This window comes from Telmatherina bonti (assembly GCF_933228915.1).
Source record: "Telmatherina bonti genome assembly, chromosome: 12".
Lineage (NCBI taxonomy): Eukaryota > Metazoa > Chordata > Actinopteri > Atheriniformes > Telmatherinidae > Telmatherina > Telmatherina bonti.
In genome coordinates, this window is record NC_136610.1 from 9,421,168 (window position 1) to 9,444,591 (window position 23,424).

Consider the following 23,424-nt stretch of genomic DNA (forward strand, 5'->3'; position numbering starts at 1 on the left):
TTATACCCTTTCATGGCACTTGGGTGGGGAGTAAATGGATTGCACTGAGACCCTCACAGGAAGAAGTCTTAGTCCCGTTCCAATCTGATTCTCCTCTGACTTAAATATAATCTAATTTCCCTGGAAGATGTAACGGCTCATATGTCCAGGTGTGCATCAGTCAGTGGGAATTAAGTCAGACCAGGACTAAATGATGATGCCTTTTTCTCCCTCTATTTCTTCTCTTACTAATAGCTTCAACACATCTAACAAAACCCTGCACCCTCCACACAAAACATGCAAATTTCCAAGTTTTATTCATCTGGCGTGTCCACATAATTCCTCGGCGTGCTGTCAGGAGGAGATTGAATGTATTTATGTTTGAATTATCTCTCCCTGTGAGATCAGACTCATCTAACTCAGAACACATGTGTCAACAGATGACAGAACGTCTTCTGAGCTCTCACAGTTTTTATCTGCAAATCAAACTGGTGGCTGATTAAGAGCCTGATAGAAAACCTTACTGATGTTTTGCATCTCTTATCTGAGTGTGTATGTGTGAGAGAGATTGTGTGTTGTGCAGCATTTTCTACAGTTCTCAGACTGATGCAATCAGCAGATAGAGGTCCATGTATGTTTGCATGTGTGTGTGAGTGTGTGCAGTCAGACACACTTTACAAGTCAGCTTGTTATGCAGCAGCATCAGTGTCAGACAGCAAACTTCTCTCTCTCTCTCTCTCTCTCTCATTATGATTTCTATGTCTCTCTCTCCTTCCTCTGATCTCTCTGCAAAGCCACATTTCTTCTATTCCTCCCTCTCTTGACATAAACACACACATCCAATCAAATCTCATATTTCCACCTCTCTTCTCTTTGTTCTCTCTTACAGTTCAGTTTTTCTCCTCTTTCTATCTGTCCATCACAGGCAGGAAATGGTTGCATTAGTAGAGTGAAGACGGGCTGATGGAATTAACGTCCATTATCCGAACATTTACAGGCTGGAGAGTGGGATGAAAGAGGGAGGAAGACCAAGGTGATAGAGATCTTTCAGCTCTGCAGAACAAACCAAGGCATGTTTGTGTTGCTCATGTGGGACCTACCTTCTCTTTTCACTAAATGACTTTTCCGTTAAAAATCTCATTTTAAGGACTTTAAAAGTCGGTTGCTGAGTGCTTCATCTCTGCCAGCCCAGATGTAAGTCTCAGAGTTTTTTTTAAACAACCAAACTTTAATTTTTCAGGAAAAATAAAATATTTTCTGCTTCTAAATACTTTTTATTGGAAAATATGACTATCATGTTTCACTTTTACCACATTAAAAAAATCATTACATTTTTGCAGCACTTCTGATAGTAAAACAGAATAAAACAGTTTGTTTTTTTTTAAACAAAAATGCACTCTGAACAAGTAATTTTTATTTTAATTTACCTTAAAGAGATGTCAAATTGGGCATCTCTTTTTGTAACATCAGAGGAAGTTTTAACTTCAGAAATACTTATAATAAATATAAGTAGTTTTATTTCCATTCATTAATATGAACTGAAATTAAAATTCATCAACAAGTAGTTTATATCCAGACAACCTTGGTTTGGGTTGAGTCACCACTTCTGCATCCATTGACGTCACTATCAGAAGTGCCAGGTGAGGTGCAGGGTATTCAGGTGTTGAAATTTCCAGTTTAAGCTGTGAGATTTATGCAAGCAAACCACTGTGCATACAAATTCAAGCTGAACACATCAATATTTTTTCCTCTAACTAAGTGATATAACCTCCTCCGATAGGAGGCAGCATTTCCTGTGACACTAGTGTCATGATTTCTGCTACAAGCAGGGTTACGCCATTGTTACTCTTTATTTTTATTTTTATTTTTGCAATTATTTCCTGCACCTTTTTACAGTTTTTTTCCCTTTTCTTGAGAGAGAGCGCTTGCCGAGCAAACAAGAAACCTTGCCTGTCCCCACTGAAAGCAGTAAAAGAATAATTTGCACCGATGCATTACTGGATGAAGAAGACATTAAAAATAAAGCAATTCTGTGAATGCCAGAGACAAAAACAAAAATGCTAAATACAACTGCAGACCAGGATGTGAAAGAAAATCAATGAAAGCATGAAGAAATTTTGTTTAATATTATTTAAAGATGTGTAGAGAAGATGAAGAGCTTTAATGTAAATATAAATATGTATTAAATGTGTACTGGTGAGGTTGAATCAACTCCTCCATCTGCTCAAAATCTGATTCTGTGGGAAAACTGGAACCAGATTGCATTCTGTTAACTCTCTGAAGCATGTGGTCTGCTTTGCTATATCTAAGAAGTTCAGGTGAACCAGTGGACTACTGGAAGTTGAACAGCTGAAGCTTCAAGCCAACATGTGAATGAAACAGCTGGTCTGTAGTGCTTCTAAATCTGCACGACCATTGTTTCACATGTTGTGGGCATCCAGTTTATTTTTTGGCTTATGTGCAGATTATAATATATGTAGATAATCTACCAAAGAAGCAAGATGCATTAAGAGCAGTCAAAAGCCTTTAAACTGCAATCTGGACACATGCAACTGAAACATATAAAACAACAACCACTGCTGTAGAGACAACGTCATTCTGAAGATGGTTTTTAGATGGATTATCTGACTTTTACACAACTACTGCAGATGTATTTAACTGTTGGAGGTTAATAAAATCAAATAAAAAGGACCCAACTGGTTTAGAGCAAAACTGAAAAACATGGTAAAGGCCAGCCAGTCGGCTCCTGCAGCTTTCCATCACTCTGTCTGAAGCACTTGAGATCTGAACAATCAGCAATCAGTCACACAACTAAATGATCAATACAGCCTGCAGCTGGAGGAAACAACGGGAAACAACTAAACAGTGGTTAAAAAGCTGGAACAAAGTGAACTAACTGTTAGAGCTGAACTCAGCTGAGACACTGCCTCAGAAACCCAGTTGTGCTGTTGTTTGGTGCAATTATCGACCCAGTCCCAATTCCTCACCCAGGCACTTCCTCTTCACTCTGCAAAGCAAAGGTACTCTTCTTCTTCTGAGTTTTCAGTCATGGTGATCATGCAATCCAATTTTGGAGAGTTTGATGGCCACTCGCTGCCAGAAAAGTCCATAAAGCACAGACATTTTACATTTGTGCAAACCACAGAGATCTATTTTCTGAGAATAGAGACGGGTCTGCCTCTAAACTCAGACACCAACATTTTTCTGGATTACTGGGTTGTGAAGGATCTGTTCAGTGTTAGAACCATTATATATAAATAAATTGGGCTTGAACAAAACAAAATGGTCAATAATTTGACAAACCAAACGAAGCATCCTACAGAAATAATAGGAACATCAAATCATAGGTCATAATCCATTCAATCCACCTCCACCCCTCCTACCTCCTAATTTGTCTGTTGCTATTTGATAAGAACTTCCTTTTGTCCATGTCCTATGTCAACACCAAGTACATCATGTCTCTGAAACTAAGAACGCATTCTGTTTAACTAAAATGTCATTTTGACAAGCATGTCTCATTGCAACCTCTTGCACAATGATTACTGGGATAGGTTCCAGCTTCCCGAGACCCTGAACTGCACTAAGGGGTTAAGGAAATGGGTCTCTTTACAAGCATGGCGACCAGAGCAGTCTGCTTCTATAATACTGGACAGGAAAAAAAAAACAAACAAAAAGCCTTTTTTAAATTCAAAGCTCATAATAATCTTTTTTTCTGCAATTTCAGTGCCCTTTTTAATATTTAGAGAACTAGAAAAAGGGAAAACAGGAAATGGTAATGGTGCTGTGCTGACAACACAGTTTGTTTACACTACAGCCTGTCCATGGATCACAACCAGCCCATAATGAGGAGCAGATCTGAGGCAGAATGGTGGAAATTATTTCAAATGTGTAACGCTCAGAACAGTTGCTCTGACATTTCCTGGTTTTAGGTGCTAAAACATCTCAATGGTCTTCTGTTAAGTCCCCAGTTGCTGAGGTGGAAAGAGGGTCGTGGAAAAGTCTCCAAGTTCCCCCTACCCCGAAGGAAAAACCCTGAGAGGTTAAAAATGCAGAGATTAACTGCTTAGTGGCTTGTAGATAAATAAACCTGGTAATATTTCTATTGCAACCATGTCATACTGCTCAGTAAAATGTTTTGGTCTGATAAAGCAGAAAAGGAGGATCTGAAGATGAGATTTCTTTAACAGAAAAAATCAGGAATCAATGCTTCCCTTGTTTTTATCCTAAAGGTTTGAGTTTTGAATCCAGAAGAAAGGAAGGATGAGGGAGTAAAGTGTATCGGTGGCAGTTTGCTAATCCTCAGAATACTAGCTGTAATCTGCTGACCTCTCTGCTCAGACAACACACACACACACACACACACACACACACACACACACACATTTCATGAGGAATATACTTGCAGCTCAAACATTTCACAGTCAACGTGTAAGAATGAACACCATTATCTGGTCTTACACACAAAGTAACACTGACCTCATCCCTGGGTGTGTGAGAATACCTCTTATTTCTGCTCTCCACCACACACACACACACACATACAGAAAAGGTGACAGCAGCCCATGGGTGTGCAAGCAGCTGTGAATAATTGTGTTTACGGATGCTCTATGTGCGACCCGTGGGTTCAGAAAGGAGCACACTTGCTCCTCTTACCCTCACAAAAGAAGACAGGCATGACATTTAAAGTGAACCCCCTTCTCTGTCTCCTCTCTCGCTTTTTATTCCTCCGCCTGTTTCAACTTGTTCACCTCAGTCAGTTTAATTGGCATAACTCTTAACGAGGCGTTAAGAGCCACAGCAGAACAATGAACAGTGACAGGAGTAAGAAAAGATTGCTAAAGTGCTTTCATGTCTGTTTCGTTTGCCTCCATAATGTCAGTAAATTAGTTGCTTTATTTTATACCTCAGGAAATCAGAAATAAAGCACTTTAAGCCACCTGTTATTGTGCATTATGATCTAAATATAAAGTTGTGAGAAACCCGTAACTAGCTTTAACTCTTTTCTTTTCGCATTGTCCTTGTTAAATCTGCCAACATAATGATACTTTATTGTTCTTAATGAGGAGAAATTATGTTTTTTATGCATGAACTGCAATGATTTTGTGCTTTAGAGATTTTAGTGGAGCTTTTTAAAATGTGCAAAAATGGAATACTGTAAATGTTAGGTGTATTTATCACAATCAATGGCTGTCATTTTGCCCTCGATGCAGGTAGCAGCAGCTAGCAGAGCATTGATTAGGTGGCTGAACACAAAATCATCAGTGTTTAACAGATAAAATCTGTTCTAAATATTACAAAACAATCACTCCTTACCTTTTAATCAATTCCTAATTAACTTAATTGTATAAGAAGACAAAAAAAAAGGTCTAGATAAGCTTCTCAAAAACCAAGAAACTGGATCTTCTCATATATCAAATTCCATATTTGAACTTCCCTTTTTGTTGCTCAACAGGTGCAGCAGGAATGATTAGCATTATTAGCATTATTTGTGCCAATATCTAATGTAGGATATGTAATATTCATGTACCGTGGAACAAGCAAAATGTGTAGCCTGTAACCTGGGCTGAAATATGTCAACTGTTAGACATCAGTCTTCTTGTTGATGAATAGAAAATTACAAAACCAAAGCAATAAACATAAATAAATGGATAAAAGGGAAAAAAAAAAGGTGAAATCATGTTTCTATGAGTGATGTACATCCAAACTTTAGTAGCATTCAGTTTTGGTGTTTCTGTTTGAGTCAGCCTGCTTCAAACGTCGGGCTAACTTCCACTTTGCTCTGTATTTGGATATTAGTATCATTAGCATGTGCCAATGTCTATAAACAGACTTAAGCTAACTTCTTTTTTCACAACTTGTTTGTATCATAAACACATTTGAACATAAAATATGTGAAATGACATTGAATATCAGCCTGCCAACATGATGACAGTCATACTATATGTTAACTTGTGAAGACAAAGAGAAGCATATTGTGTTAGCATCTTTCCTGCTAGCTTTCTTCACTGGGTGTGTGAGAGGTGTTGATGGAGGGTTGGACTCTGTATGATTTACATAATTGGGATGTTAATTCGTTAAGCTGTGGGACTTGATTATGTTGTATATTGATGTGTTGTGCTGCTGTGAGGTCACACACACCTCTTTAACGAAGGTATACACAGTGCAGGGAATTGTGTGGAATTTGATTGAATGTACGATGTAAGTGTTCCTGCTGTATATGTGTGGAGTGAAAACAGTGTTACGTGTGTGAAAGTCAGCAGCATGAACGTGGTATTTGAGCCTATGAAACCGTTTGTGTGACTCTGCTCCCCACACACATAATGGATGGATGGAGGGAGTGAAAAGGGGAGTACAAGGAGAGGAAATTCCACTTGGTCTTACCATTCTCCGGGTGTTCCATCTCGCCGATGCTGCCGTCGGGGGTGGTCCTCTCATAGTGGTCCTCCGGCAGAGCCAGCGGCCCAATCCGTGGCCCTGATGAGGACTTGGAGCTGGGGGTCTCAGACTCCTCCAGGCCGCTGTCGTAGTAGCTGTGCTGGGATGCATCCTGCAGATCTTGCGCCTGATTGGATGTGGAGAAGGTCACTCGGCGATGGGGCAACTGTGAGAAAAGGAAGGAATTAGTTTTGGCTGAAATAATAAAAGGCTAATGTTGAGTTAAATTTAACATATGAAGTGCTTTAATTAGAAATCACTTTCAGTTGGATCTGATAACGATGATGCAAATTAACAAAGGCATCAAGTAGAAGCCAGACAATAAAAATAACCACAGAGAAGCCGTTTAGACACTTTTAATCATGTGTGCTCTTTTATCAGTGTCTGACTTCAGTTTTCTCTTTGATTCTGCAGCTCAGACCAGTCAACTTTCATCTCAATCCACCCTTAACAGAGTGCCGTGGTTATAACTAATGGATAGAGGATTGATCATCTTCACTCTTCCCTGTTTTCATTTATAAAGCAGTCAGCCAAAGACATTGACCTCAACAGCAGATGCTTTACAGGCAGTAAAATTGATCACTGTGAGAGAACAATCGACAAGCTTTAAAATGTTGCCAGTTGACTGGTATGCTTTACTTATTAAAGTCACATTTGGTCTATACGAAACGATCAGCTGAGGTGTAACACTTTTAACAGATGCCCATTGTCTATTCTCTTCTCTTGCATGCAGGCGGTGCACCAAAAACGAGCCAAATGCTCTGAGAAATTGAGCCAACTAAAGGGACAACTAAAGACATAAAGTGCAGTAAAATGGAGAAAATTAAGACTCCTGAGAAGCTGCTGGAGACCATTCCTTGCTAAAGCCAGCTACTGATCTGGACAACAATAAGCTGGCACTGGTTACTGGGAGACTGGTGGTGAGAAATGAAACACTGGCAATTCATGCATTTCACTGTGCAACCCAGTGGAACCGCTACTGGCTAAGCTGAGCGTCAGTGTACCAAAGCTGGCAACAGACTGGACGGGACTAAAAGATCAGCTAGTCATGCCGCCTCACAGACATTTCAGTGCAATGACTGAAAATGTCAAATATGACAACACTCGATATTTAGTGGGAACTAAATTGACCGTAGGGATGTGAATAAACAGAGTAGTGAATTCTAATTTCCCATGAGCAGCTGGATCTTGGAAATTTCTGTCTCTATCGGCACCATAAAGATGGAACAACTTGACCCTTTCATTCACATTTTTATTAAATGCTATTTATTCTGCTGATGTTTAATTTAAAATCCTACTTATTCCAGTTCAGATTGATACAACTCAAAACAATTCATTTTGATAAAAGAAAATATTTTGAATCTATTTAAATTCAGTAAAATTCAGTATTAGGTGTGGAGGATGATTTTTGAATTTCACTGAGACATTTGATTCTAAAAAAGTAAAAAATTCAAGCAACTATTGTGTTGAGAGGTGATTATTTTATTTTGACCCAGTAGTTGTGAGTTACTACCACCAAAGGCTGCCATCTGTCAGCAAACACCAACCCAAACACGCAACAACGGTTGGTAGTTTCTGATGAAGAGCATGGCACTGTGAGGTTTGATGCTATCTGTCCATTCATTTTCTAGACTTGCCTTTTCCAGAACATGTGTGCATTGGGTGGCTAGAGCCCACTAAAGCAGCTACTAGGCATATAATATAGGAAACGTCACCAGTTCATCAAGGAGTTGGACACTAATGGTGTATAAATAAAGGTAACATGCAGGTACTAAGAATTTTCTTTCAGAGATTGATGGAACTTGTTGAGCCAGAACTGTTGCCACGGATTCATCAACTGAAGTTGAAATGTTTTTTGTTTCCATCACATGTGTACAACACACAGTCAGGTCCTGAAGATCAAAGTCATGCCATGGTGTTAAATGGCCGCAAACGTTGACAACACGCCTTCTATAACTACTGAACACTGAGGACTAAACGGAAAAGTAACAACATGGTGTTTGCTAACAATTGTCACGAGATTCCAAGAATTCCCATCTAATTTATCATGATCCAGTTCAAACTAACTGATTGGAGCCAACGTATTCTGTCTCTGAAGGAAATCTATTTTAGTTCAGCTGAATGCACTCTATTTAAAATAATACTAAAAAACAACAAAGAACCAACAGAAATAAATGTGTATGTTTGCTATTTAAATGGTTGCTGCTGGATTTAGTGTGTTTATGTAACTTTTGTTGCTATAAAAAGCCATCTCATCCATTAACCTCAAAAAGTCTGCTCTCACAGTGGATGCCATGCCATCCAGTTCCACTCTGCCATCGACTGGATGTCAGCAGCCCTCCTGAATGCAACACAAGTCATCTAACTGAAACACAGTTGAATAGCATTTCCCTAAGAAGTGGATCATAAAAACTTTTTGATCAACACAAAAAGAATCAAACTTTAAATAAGTGTTTCACCATGAAAGTGCTATGATGCAAGGTCTGCTCAGTAAAGAGCATACTAAAAAGATGTCCATACATGCAAGTGAACACACTATGTACATGCACATACATCAGATGGAGAAAGTGGCACCCTGCTGAGTTTAAAGCACCACCCAGCTACAAAGCCCCTGGTCACTCGTTATATTATCCTTTAATGTTTCTTTCTGAAATCCAGGCATCATCCGATCACATATGAACAGTGATGTTCTTTTGAACATGCATGTATTTTAGTGTGTTCTTATAAACACACACTTCCTTGAATCAATTCACTGTTTTCTGTGGGTGGAAGGTAACCGTTTGACTTGTGTACTTGATGATTTTGTAATTAAAACACAATTAGCCTCCCCATATTGCTGCAGGAACACTGACACACACACACACACACACACAAAAGAACACACTGTGCAAATACAATGAGTGCTGCCAAGCAAGCTGTCCTGTTTCAAAGGCACACAATGCACGGTCAAACGTTTCAATTACACACACACACGCGCACACACACCGGACCAGCCTGGGCTAATAAAGAGCAACATTCGTGGCTCAGCAGATACTCCATCACCATGGCAACTGTGCCCCGTCAGGACCCTAAAAACCAGTAAAACCAGCAGATCTGCACTCAGAACAGGAACACAGAGTCTCCGAGCTCCATTTTTTTAAAACCTTGATCTTAACGTTTTAAAGCAGCTGAAAGGTTCACCGCCTCACAACGGCTTAATGAAAACCTACCAGGCTGCAGTTCAGCCCTGCCAATCACATTTCTGTGTCAATTATACTTTAATTTCTTCTTCACTTAACAAGCTGAAGTTGGCTGAAGGAAGATGGGTAACCCGACACTAACTGCTGTATTCGAAGCAGTCTGAGAGGTTCTGCTAAAGGATTTAAAAATATCTGATTCTGCTCGGTATGCAGGGAAAGGCTGCAATATTAATGTCAGACTGATGGAAATGTGCAGAACCGCTGTGGAGCTGCCCTTTAAACTGTGTGGACACAATGTAGTGTCATGGCATAAAAAGCCCAGCTCCCTGGTGCTTGAGGCGACAGGCGCCTCTCCAGGTGAACACATCCAAACATTCAGAAATAACTGGAGTCCCTGCAGGAGCTCTTCCCTCCCAGAGGAACGGCTGAAACCGGCAGCGCGCAGAGGTCACGGTTTATATTTTTGTACTGGCAGAACCCAGATGTGTTCTGTAATAAAAGTGTTTCACTTCATGTTTCGGTTTTCTTTTGCAGGTGTGTTACCTTAGTGTGTGTCTGACTGAACAAGACTAGAGAGTTTACCACTGGAATGTCCAGGATTTTTCACTCCCCCTTACAATGTCCAGAGCACAGCTGAAAAGTTGTGCAGTTGAAAAGGAATAGTCCAGGTCCTCAAGGACCGGTGTCCTGCACGTTTTCTGAGCAACACACCTGACTCAGACTTAGACAAGCTCTGCACATGCCAGGGAAAACCTGGAAAACCTGCAGGACACCATCCCCCAAGACCAGGATTGGGGATCCCTGGTCTACCTGATTGTCAAGCTGGGAGTAATATGGTCATCCAATGACATTCCATGCACAGATCAGGGAGCGACTTGCAAATTATAACTAACTATAACTATAGCTAATCCCCTGACCATTACAGGTGGAAAAGCCAAATGTCTTGGCTGTGGATGTTATAGTGTTCCAAGACTTGTTAGGAGGTGTTGACACAAAATACGTATAGATAATAAGTACTATAACTGTGTACTGTTACCACACGTCAGTGATGTTTCCAAAAACTTTCTGGCATTAACTTTAATCAGAGAGATTATTTCTTCTGCTGCACACCAGCTTTTAACATGTCTACAACTAAACTGGCTGTTTTCAGACTGGAGACTAGACCACTGATCTACACTGTCCATCCATCCACCCATCCATCCATCCATACACCCACACACCCACCCACCCACACACCCATCCATCCATCCACCCATCCACCCACACACCCACCCATCCATCCATCCATCCATCCATCCATCCATCCATCCATCCATCCAACCATCCATCCATCCATACACCCACACACCCACCCATCCATCCATCCATCCATCCATCCAACCATCCATACACCCACACACCCATCCATCCATCCACCCATCCACCCACACACCCACCCATCCATCCATCCATCCATCCATCCATCCATCCATCCATCCATCCATCCAACCATCCATCCATCCATACACCCACACACCCACCCATCCATCCATCCATCCATCCATCCATCCAACCATCCATACACCCACACACCCACCCATCCATCCATCCATCCATCCAACCATCCATCCATCCATCCATACACCCACACACCCACCCATCCACCCATCCATCCATCCACCCATCCACCCACCCATCCATCCAACCATCCATCCATCCATACACCCACAGACCCACCCACCCACCCATCCATCCAGTATAGTAATATGTTATGAAATGAGCCACTTTAAGGGTGACAGGCTACATGCTAGCAGCAAACAGTACACCGCATGTACCACATACTACATATACCAAGTATGCATTAGGAATGGCTATATATATATATATATATATATATATTTAAATATTGTCTATTAGAAATACCAATATGCAAATGCAAGCTATTTGTTTTCACTTTTAATAGCTTTAGCAGATCAAGTTTGTTTTCATTCATTCATTTTCTGAACCGCTTAATCCAATTCAGGGTCATGGGAAAGCTGGAGCCTATCCCAGCTGGCTTTGGGCAACAGGCAGGGTACACCCTGGACAGCTTGCCAGTCCATCGCAGGGCCACACAGAGAGATGAACAACCACTCAAGCTCATTCAATTTAGAGTGACCAATTAACCTAACATGCATATCTTTGGACAGTGGGAGGAAGCCAGAGTACCTGGAGAGAACCCACACATACACAGGGAGAACATGCAAACTCCACACAGAAACGCCACTGACCAAACCCTTCCCCAGCCAAGGATTGAACCAGTGACCTTCTGCTGTGAGGCCACAGTGCTAACCACTGTTCCACCATGCAACCAGATAAGAAACTTTGTTGTTTTGTAAAAACCAGCCATTGCATTATTGTGTAAAAATAATGATAGCTGCCTAAAAGATGTCACAATGATAGTGATAATGAGGACAGTGATACAGCTGGTAGTGATGTTGTGTTTTAATATTTCACTGGTTAAATGCAGAATCTAAATGACTATATTCTTTCTTTTCTTAATAAAAACTTTAACTTTATTAATATGTAGTAAAGTTATTATTCTCATTTTAAAAAGATTAATTTTCATTTAGTCTTTATTCAATTTAATCGTTGATATATTTCAGTATCAATAAACATTTCTTTAATTTATGTTATTAATTTTTATCTGGATGTCACAATGCTCTCTAAATATGCATTTTTTTATGCAATAATCATAAATGCTCAAATAAAATGTATCCACTATTGGTCATAATCAGGTCTCCATATAAACACCCAGCAAGTTCATCTACCTGGATTTTAATGAAAACTTGAATTCCAATTCAGAAAATGATGAATAAATCAAATAATTTTGTCCAGTGTTATTTTTGCACTGTATTTCCAATCAACACTATTTCAGAGCTGCCTGAATAACATGCAGCTAAATAAGGAGAGAAATTTAAGCAAAGAAAGTGATATAAAGCAGGAAAACCAGAGTTTTGGCACAAATGCAAGTCAGTCAGCTTGTGCTGAACCTGAGTTTGATGTGACTCAGCTGTCAGGAGTTCCCGGCATAAATATAAACCTTCACCGTAAGCAAATTCTTCCTTTTCCAAATATTCAATTGCCTGAGACCCTGCAGCGGCCCCATGGCAGCTCAGGTGTGTTTTGGAGAGCAAAGTGAGGCCATTTGTGTTATTAATAACCACTGCCTGCTTCCAGCTTCCTCTGCTCTGTTTGCTGTGTGAGCATTAGGAAATAAATCACATCTGTTTTTACGGCCCAAACCGCCTGGATGCTTCTCCTACCTGCCTGTCACCTCCAGCACACCCAAACATCACACACACCCGTTCTTGTTTGTTCTCCTTTTTCTACTTGGGTTTGTGTGTTTGCTGGAAATAGAAGTGCCATCTCAGCAGGTTGTGCTATGAAAAAGTGGAGCAGATCAGAGGGGAGGGAAATAAGACCGACCAAGGTCCAGAACAACCTCAACATCTGCGTCGCCCCGCCGCCATGTCCTGCCCCTACATGCTGTCCTCGTGCTCCAGATCGCGTCACAAGGACAATAGCTACTTCCCAACCAGCATTGATGTTCTTTGCTGCCCTGTTTTTATTTTATTTTAAAGTCTAGCATCCAGTTCTGAATCAGCAGAAACGTCCCCAGCAGCTAGAGTTGTGTCCTAGTTGATAACCTGGAGACTGCTGGGCTTCGTAGCAGGAGAATTATTGATTTTTCATGAATTGATGAGAGATGAAGTTGCTGAGAAGGTCCAGAAAGAAAAAAAAAAAGTTTCTTTCTGGGATTAAAAGTTTAAACATATTTTAAAACATTTAAACAGATCCAAACACTGAAAAGATGGTGAAACTTCAGTAGACTAGGACTGAAGAAAAGTTGAGCTGATTCCTTCACAGCTTAGAAAACAATCAAACTGACTGTTGGACCTTCCTGAAAAAGATCTGCTGTGGTTTCGGCTCTTCCTGGTAGAGAGTTGTTGATGTTTTGGACCTTTTCGTCAAAGATTGCCATGGTTTCGAACTTTCCCGCAACAGATCTGCTGTAGTTTTGGACCTTCCCAGTTGAGATCTGCTGTGGTTTCAGATCCTTCGGTTAGAGATCTGCTGTGGTTTCAGATCCTTCGGTTAGAGATCTGCTGTGGTTTCAGATCCTTCGGTTAGAGATCTGCTGTGGTTTCAGATCCTTCGGTTAGAGATCTGCTGTGGTTTCAGATCCTTTGGTTAGAGATCTGCTGTGGTTTCAGATCCTTCGGTTAGAGATCTGCTGTGGTTTCAGATCCTTCGGTTAGAGATCTGCCGTGGTTTCGAACCTTCTTGGTAAAACTCTGCCATGGTGTCGGACCTTCCTGTGGGAGATCTGTCATGGTTTTGAACCTTCCAGTTAGAGATCTGCCATGGTTTCCGACCTTCCCAGTAGAGATTTGCTCTGGTTTTGGACCTTCCTGGTAGAGATCTGCTGCTGGCTTTAACACACATCACTCCACCTGGACAAAAACTATTCTGGTGTGTTTTTGGTAGTCTGCATGAAATAAAAGGCAGGTCTGGCCTTTTCCAGCTATCGCTGGACTGGATTGTACCACCTGCTTTGGATTAGTTATTTTTATTGGGGCCTGAACTCATCTGACATCAAGCTGAAATCAAAGAGTAAAGAACTACAGCGGTGCTGGGAGTGCGAGCATTTTAAAGCAACCAAGGTTAACTAAAGCGCTTCACAAGATGAGCTTACAATGTAGAAATGTTCTGTTTTCCTCCAGCTGCAGATGCATCTCATCTGTATGCTGCAAATGTACTTTTAGTATTAGCTTGATATCTAGAGCTCTCTCCTTGCTTCTATAACATTTCCTGCTCTTCTTTCTCTCTACACGTATTATTTATTTATTGTGTCTTAGAAAAACCTATTTTTTAATTCAGTATTTTATTTGAGAGGGTTGTTAAATAATAGTTATTCACCTGCTCTTGAAGTTTTGAGTTTCAAGTCTGTTTAATTCTCATCTGAGTAAAATTCCTTGTGTTTTCTGCTGGTATCTCTTTGTAACTTTCTGGCCAGCCGTAGTTTCGAAGCATCATCCTGAGTCTGAAAACTGTGAATGCACACTGTGGCTGTGCAGAGGGCATTACCAGAGGAAGAGAGGCAAAGAAAGAGAAGTAAGGAAGGAACAAAGCAACAAGAGTTAATATCAGACTCTTGTGCTAACTGGAGAAAGCTCAGAGTACAGTGTGGGAGGCAAGATGGATTCTGAATTAAGGGCTATTTATGCTCCCTTATGTACATAAATGGGGACATCTGTTTCAGATGTTGTCATATGTTGCCACCGTTTACACTTCCATGTGTCTTTTATGTCATACGCCATAGTAGTTAAGTTAATTTAGCCACTAGTGTGCAGTGTGGAAGTGTTCACTTCCAGGTCACACCGGTTAGTAGTGGCAATGCAGTTTGGCAGTTTCTGCATCATCTTTTTCTAGTTCCTCTTTTTCTTGGCTGGTTTGTTTCTTTTGCTGGTTGTGTTAGCTCAACCCTGCTCCCATTACTTTTGTAGGCATTGCTCTGTTTCCTGCATCAACTGAGGTAATAGGTAAGCCCCTTAATAATGGACCAAATTATGCACGTAACCGATGTAGGAGACGCACCAAATGATCCGTCAGTCTCTGTATCTAACTGTGTCTGGCATAAACGTGCCTTTAGCCGTGATGGGGAAGGAAGGATCAGCCAAATCTGAGAAAATCAATGAACTTACACAACCAGTCAAAGGTTTAGACACAATTTCCCATTAAATCCAATGGGACAGTGTGTCCAAACTTTTGACTGGTAGTATGAACTCAGTAGATTCTTATCAGGGAAAAACATGAGCATATTCCAATTAATTTCTATAGAGGTGTGTTGATACCATATTCAGTCAATTGAGTGAAATTGTAAATGCAGCTAGCCATGAACAGATGGGTTAGGGTGAGGGTTAGGGTAGGGTTAGTCATACTGTTGGTACTTTGGCAGACAAAGACGGACTTTTCTCTGCACCATTCATGTGGTGCTAATGTTCCGGCTGATCGGTGATTGATTGTTTCAACACTTGAATTTGATGCACATTATGATTTTAGTTAAAACACAATTTCATATAAAACACAATTTCCTCAATTTCAATTGCAAACTAGGAAGTTGTTTAAAAGGGTTCCACATTAATCTCACAACTGGTAATCTTTCATATATATGAAGAAGAAGACTGTAAAGAAGTTACTACATGAACTAAAGCGCCTCATCTCCATTGTTTTTTTTTTTTTCCTGATGATGCATTCTCATTTGCATTTTATCCTGCTTTTTATTCTGAGAGTTTCCCGTGATTCACTCTCCCTCTGTATATCATGGACCTCAGTGAGTTCATTGCGGTGATGATGAAGGTCAGTAACTGAGAATTCAAGGAAAAATGCTTCATCACGTCCAACCTGCGCCGCAGCAAACTGTTAGTGCTGCACTTTGACGAAAGTTTCTCATCATTTCTCCGCTGACGAACTGCGGGCAAAATGCACACGTGCACTATTATGTAAAACAAGAGGGCATGATGAACCACTTTTCCTTGAATCCGTAATAACTGACCTTCATTAGCTTAGCGGGGTGAGGCAACACGGAGGCCATGAATATGCTGCAGAATCCATCATGCAGGAAGGCAAAATTAAGGAAGATGAGAGGGATAAGAAGGGAGGAAGGGGTGTAAATGGAGCATAAAGAGGAGGCAGGAGGAGCAGGATGAAGAGGAAAAAGAGAGTGAGAGGAGGTGAGGTGTGGGTGCTGCCTGATAAGAAGTTCCAGGTCTCCTCCTCTTCCTCCTGCTGCTCCAGCTCCTGCAGGAGGTGATAGAGGAAGAGGAGGAGACGTCTTCTCTGGGCCACATTGTTCAGAGATGATTAAAAACCAGCAAGAGGAGGAACGCAGGACGCCTCGCTGGGTGTTTGTCAGCCGAGACACGAAGAGGAAGATAACTGAGTGTGTTCATGTGTGTGTGTGTGTGTGTGTGTGTGTGTGAGAGAGATCCTCATTACCTCCCTCTGTGGGAGATAAGAGTGTGTGAGGCTGCATTGTGCATGCTTATAAAAGTCTGTCCTTATCAAGTATGCATGTGCACACACTTTCCAACCAACATACTAACAATGCACACTTATTTAGGTATGCACACACACTCACACACACTCAGCCCACAAGAAGGGCGACTGCCAGCAATAATTCCACACAACCGTGAGGAATCCGAGTGGAGGATGAATACGGAGTGGAAAAACAGGCAGCAGAGATGACCGAGGAGGAGGAAGAGGAGGAGGAAGTGTGAATATCAGCGATGAATACAAGTATCGGCAGGTTCACTTCAACTTTTCTGAAAAGAAATGCTGAGCATCACCTACGGAAATGTGACGTCTCTCTGCCGTAAAACCCACAAAACAGTCAAATACATAATTCAACACTTTGTCCAAATCCATCTCGAGTGAGGGATTAACCCCCCCTGGGCGGAAACCTGTTGTTGAGCCCCGACTCAAGCTCACAACACATGTCATTTTCATTATTTCCCCCAGGCACCCATAAACCACCCACTTCCCGGGAGCTCATGAATGTAAATGTGTGACAGTGGTGCCTTAAATGTGAGAATCTGCTAATATTTGCTTTCTGTGATCGCTAACCAAACAGCTGGGGGGGAGGGGGGGTTGAGATGTTAGTCAGACATCTAAAATGCATTTGAATGCACTTATTTAGGCTTCAGGGAATGGAAATGAGGGTGTAGAAGCCTCACAGAGAGAATTTTCTGGATTGGACTGGGCTTTTCTTCGTCCCACAGCCTGAAGGCAAACACGCTGGTCCTGGAGACAGGCACAGAATGCCGATCGTTTTCACAACATGTGCAACACACAATGATATTTTCACCTGAAACAGGACAGATTTTATCTGGGCTGCCTTTCGGTTAGAGGGAGTTTCATTTCACCACCAACAGCAGGAGTCGGACTTATGTTGCACTTATGTTGCATATGCGGTGAATTCAGTCTGGACTTTAAGACTCTAAAACTGACGTTGAGAGAGGGTCTTGGCTGCAGACTGGAGAATGAGGCGGGGCTGGATGTCCAACCCCGTCCCCTCAACATTTTGATTGGATTAACCCTAACCCTGACCCCACGCCCATTTGACATCCAAACCATGCCCATTTGACATTCAACTTCACCCAATATCTAGCCCTACCCCATTCTCCAGGCTGCAGCCGGGGCTTATTGTTGCTGGTCTACCTTTCAGAGTCACTTTTAAGTATAAAAACTTGATGCAGGGGACAAATAAAAGAGAGAGAAGTCTATCTAGATCTGTAAATAAGAAAAGTGTTTAAGCCTAAAGCTCTTTACTTTCTTTATTCATTTCAAGCTGGTGTTTTTCTTTTTAAATGTCATTATTAATATCTTTGTGATGAATTAGTGTTCACCTTTTGTGCTCCTGCTGTATTAGTTTGGACGAGTGTCACATGGCAGACCACTTGTAACAACAACTTGACCTCAGACTTGGATTGGACTCGTACAAAGAGATGTGAACATGTTTAAAGCAGTCAGCATTGATCCATGTTTTCCTGCTGTTTCCATCAAATTATGATGCTGCAATTCTGCGTTCCCCATCTGCTTCAAGGCTGGTTGTGTTAGGATTGGATATTTGGGAAGTGGAACAGTGAGTGTGATGAAGTGAACGGTGAGTGGACTCTATCTGACTGCACTTTGCTGTAATGCTGCTCCACGGCTGCATCGGGCCAAATAATAAACAGCCTCGAGAAGATATTACAGACAACTAACTGTTCATCTGAGTCCTTGCAGCTTTAGAAAGACCAACGTGCACAGCAGGAAACTTCCTTGCAGCCAAAACAGCTTATTCTGCCTCTTTGGAATAACTACTCTTCCTCTTCATCTTTCTTCCTCTCTGTGTCTCAAAGCGAAGGCTGCGAGCATGACGCTGCAGGTGCTGATTGCTGAGAAACAGCCTACCGCTCTCAGCAGAGCACATGTGTGTGTGTGTGTGTGTTTCCACATATAAACAGTGTAGATGCAGAAGCTGAACATCTGTCCACAGCTGCCTGATGTGACAATGAAAAACATGGAAGTTGTTTTCAGCCTCAGGTCCTCAATGATTGACAGAAGCTAAACATAAACATCGATTAGAGCGGCCGTCACACACCTCCATCTAAACCAACACCCAAAGAAAAGCATCAGTTCAACACTATCTGTTGGTTCTGAATGGCTCCACCGAAGCTGCTGCTATTTTTAGCCCAAACTTTTATTTTCTTTATGTCTTTTAAAGTTTATTCTGTACATGGAGCTCCATGTTTTCCAAATGTTCTCTGAAATCAGCAGCATGATAATGCAGCCATGCTTTGTGCAAATAAGTGGCTGATAAATTCAGGACCTTTAAATCCAAGCAAATGTTCCCATTTCTGACACCAGTTCTGCAAATTTCTGGGCTAAATCTGCATTTTTTTAAATCAGCCTTTAAACAACCGAGATGTCGACTGAAATATCCACATTTTTAGGCTGTGCGATGGACTGGCGACCTGTCCAGGGTGTACCCAGCCTCTCGCCCAAAGACTGGGATAGGCTCCAGCTTCCCCCCTGACCCTTAATTAGACTAAGCGGTTAGGATAATAAATGAATGCAAATTTTTAGGCCAAATTAGTTAAGAAATATTAAAAAACAAAACAATAAAAAATAATGAGATGAAATGGAGTCTCTCTGGCAGAGAGAGGAGCAGCAGCATTATTCGGTTTCTTTCAGGTTCTCTCAGGATGTTAACGGTTTTGTTTGATACCCTACTGCTAATACTGAACCCATCCACCACTAGATGGACAATGAAGTTTTCAGAATAAGAAACAAAAACTATTTTAAAACAAAAGGCGTGGACACGTTCCTCCTGTTCCGTGAGGAAAACATGGTCAATTAGTGACTTTTCTTCAGCCATATCTGACTTCAAGCTCATCCGACCGTCATCCTGCCTCCCGGCGTCGCTCACGAACCGTCCTCAAGACTCCAGAAAAGTTTATTGATATTTAGAAAACTCAAATAAACACCTTCTCAGTGCTGCACGGCTGTGATAAAAGGCTGAAGGCTGGGAGTGATGGAGTCTGATGGCTGATAACGGACATTGATCAGAGCTGCAGAGGCGGCGAAGCAGCACACAAACAGCAGCTTTGTGTTTCTATGGAAAGTTCCCACATGAATCCAAATGAAAGCGCTGCGGCAGGGAAATGAGCTTCCATCACATCTAAGACACAATGAAGCCACGCAAAACACACTCAGGAAATGGCGTGTGTGTGTGTGTGTGTGTGTGTGTGTGTGTGTGTGTGAGGTGGTGAGATAAGCCTGGAATTAAACTCAGATGTTAACATGAGCAAACACAGAGAAAATACTTGTTTCCATTTAATCTTTTTTACATTTTCTTCTTTTGATTCAGAAGTTCAACTTTGAACTACGTAAACACACTCAGCCCCTTCACCACAAACACCAACTTCAAATTAATCCGCCTGTAAAAATAGTTCCTAACATTACATCTTCTTTTCTGTTTGCTGAAAGGCTTCAGAGATGATTTTTGGAAATTAAAAAAAAAAAAAAAATGAAAGAATATATTCCTGTAAAGAAGAAGTTAAAAGATCTGAAACTGCAGAAAAGTCTGGAAGATCTCATTATAACCCTGTTATCTATAAATAAAAAAGCTGGAACCTCGTTTTATTAAAAAAAAACAAAAAAAAAAAAAACATTTAAAACAGTCTTGAAACAGCAGATAAAAGATGAGAAAACAAGATTATGAATCCGATACTTGATTCCGGCCGTGATAGCGCGCTGCAGGATCTTTCATTCACTCAATAAAAATAAGCATGACGGAGGCAAATGTAGGACAACTCTGATTATACAAGTCCAAATCAGAAACAGTCGATGAGGTATGGATGAAGCAAAATAACTGAGGGCGGGTCAGAAAAGCTGGGAGAACCTGAATAAATTACACAGCAGGAAGAGAAGCAGCCGGGATTCAAACAAGAAACATTGAGCTATGAGGTGAATATCAGGAAAAGCTGCTAAAAAAAGATGTGTTATTGGAGATTACAATGAAAAAAAAGAAGAAAAAATGGGTAAATTTATATATTTAATGTGTTAAATTACATAAGAAAATTACAAAACCAAAAATAAAAGATCTAAATGAAAAAGATTCTACACTTAACATGTATAACTTTACAATTTTCACATTTTATTTCCACAATTTGTTCATTTATAACTTCCTCATTCATTTTTTTTCTATTTTATTCATGTATTTAGAGCTGAAACATCCTCAAGAACCAAGACAAGAAGTCAAGTTGCCTATTTTTTTCATTTTTACGAGGATCCGGACCTGGATGACTATCTACATCACCGTTACCCACAGGACACATCTTCATGAAATACGTGGCATCATGATGATTTACTAAAAATGCAGTCAATAAATACCATTAAAAATGTTTTCCTGTAGTTACAACATCCATATGAGGATATTAGACCAGTGTGATGGCTCAAAGCAGCTAGATTTTAGCAGCACCGTGCTAATAAGGCTGTTTATTGGTGAGTAAACTGGAGGCTGAACCGTTATCACAACATTTTACTGTAATATCTGTGCTTCTACAGACAGAAACCACCTGTTTCAGTCGCAATTTAGAAAGATGAGTCAAAGAAAGCGAAAGAATAAAACAACTGCTTTACAAATCCAACCGCTGAATTTTCTGGTTGGCTTTTTGTATTTTACAGTAAAGTTTGCCGCCATGTTGTGTTCGTCTCATCATTTTAGTTCTCATGAAATGACTCTTCTTCACCAACGTTACTGAGGAGTAAAAAAATATTCTACAAAAGCGTTAAGACTGAGTGGAAGTGATGCAAACTCAGGTGCAGACGTTCGTCCATCCATTTTCTGCTCATGTCAGGTCACAGAGACGACACGTTCAGGATCTTCCCAGGCCAGAAGGGACATACAACCCCTGCCTTGAGTCCTGAATCTGTCCCGGGTCTCTAAAGGGAAGCAACGAATCACACGTCTGAACCACTTCAGCCAATTTCCTTTAATCGGCTCCTCCTGGAGGTACCGCGATCTAGGCGGAAGCTCAGAGGGGACAGAGAGTTTGCAGTTGCTGCTCCAAAACTGTGGAGTTACAAATTAGAGAAGCCGCATTGCTGCCAACTTTTAAAACACGCCTAAAGACCCATTTTTATGATCTGGCATTTTCTCCAGTTTGAGATTCTACTGTTTATCCTCTTATGTATTGCTTTATTGTTTGTTTTTTTTAATGTTTACATTTCTTTTACTTTTGATTGCTTTTATTGTTTTATCTTTTATTCCCTTAACTTCTGTTATAATCTCATTGCATGTCTTTACTATTCAGCACTTTGTTGCAGCTGGCATTGTGTGAAAGTGCTATATAAATAGAGTTGAGTTGAGTTAATGCAGAAAAGCCACAGTTTTTCTCCAAACTCCGGTAAGATGTGCAGCTCCTCTCCTGATCTCTCATGCTGAGCTGGTCCACTTTCTTATTCCAGCCACATGTATCCTATCCTATGTATCTGCTCCCTTTCTACTAAAACCTGATGGCTGCAGGTGAGGGTAGGTAGATATACAGACCAGTAAACCTTAAGCTTTGCTTTTCAGCTCTTCTCTGTTTTCATCAAAACAGGTTGTCAGCAGGAAAAACCACCAAAGTCCAAATCCATCTGTCCATCCCTGAAGTACGACGTCCTGAGACACTGACATTCCTTTGTTGACTCATTTCCAGCCTGGACGGCAGACATGCATGTTTACTGAGGCTCAGAGGAACTGACCTCTACACGCATGTAAATATCTTTAAGAAACTTAAATATCAATACAAAAAGTCAAACATACTAAACTACGGTGGCCCTGAAGTGCAAACCACAACAACAAAACAAAAAACACAAACTACAAAACAAAAAAACGCAACGACAAATAAAGAAACAGCAACAAATTGAAAATGACAACAACAATTAAAAAATAAACAATGACAAATTAAAAAACAAATTTAATTAACATCACAAAAAATTCTAAAAAAAACAAATCAAATTAAAAAAAAGAAAAAAAAACGCAAAAAAATGATAAAACACAATGATGACTAAAAAACGACAACGAACTTAGAAAAAGCACAACGACATTAACATACGGGAAGAGGTAGGTATCAGCGGGCAACAGGAGAAATCGCTGACTGGACGATGGTGTCAGACGGCTTTAGAACAGGAAGTTCTTGTACTTCTGTACCTGGTTCAGTTTGGAGTAGAAGAAAGGCTGAAGCAGTACTAAATTCATTGTGTTAAATACTACAGAAGTGTTGGAAGTAGTTTTAGTGTGCTGATTGAGACACATTTTGTGTAAAATGTGTAATAATCTAAATATTCTTGGATAGCAGCAGCTATGTTTGGGCTCCGGGTTACGTTCATGTTTTAAAAACTGCGCTACAAACACAACAACTTTTCTTATTTGTTGTGCTTTTTAGAATGTTTTGGTAGTGCTAATTCAATTGATTGTGTTTTTTGATTTGTCGTGTATTTTTTAAATTTTGTTCTCATTTCCAATTTGTTGTGTTTTTTTTAATTTTGTGTTGCGTTTTTTGTTTTGTAATTGTGGTTTGCACTTCAGGGCCACCGTATGAACTGATCCAGGCTGACCTAAAAACACTGATGAAAAGCAAAGTGTGTAAGCCTAAAGAGTTGCCACAAAACATCTGAAAATACTTGCTGATATGCAAATATTCACCACACACACTGTTAACAAGCAGTAATAAGTGTGTTTGTAATCCAAAGATCCAGGAAGACGACCCACAGCGAG

At 40.6% G+C, this 23,424-nt stretch overlaps 1 protein-coding gene across 1 annotated transcript in view; it reads right to left on the reverse strand.

Annotated features, from left to right (window-relative positions):
- LOC306762869 (protocadherin-1-like) overlaps positions 1-23,424 on the reverse strand; it is a gene marked incomplete at its 3' end in the record, with an annotated part of 221,951 nt that overhangs the window by 93,607 nt on the left and 104,920 nt on the right. Inside the window, exon 4 of the mRNA XM_079249505.1 lies at positions 6,361-6,580. Within this exon, the coding sequence (XP_079105631.1) occupies positions 6,361-6,580 (220 nt within the window). The remainder of the gene's footprint in view (positions 1-6,360; positions 6,581-23,424) is intronic.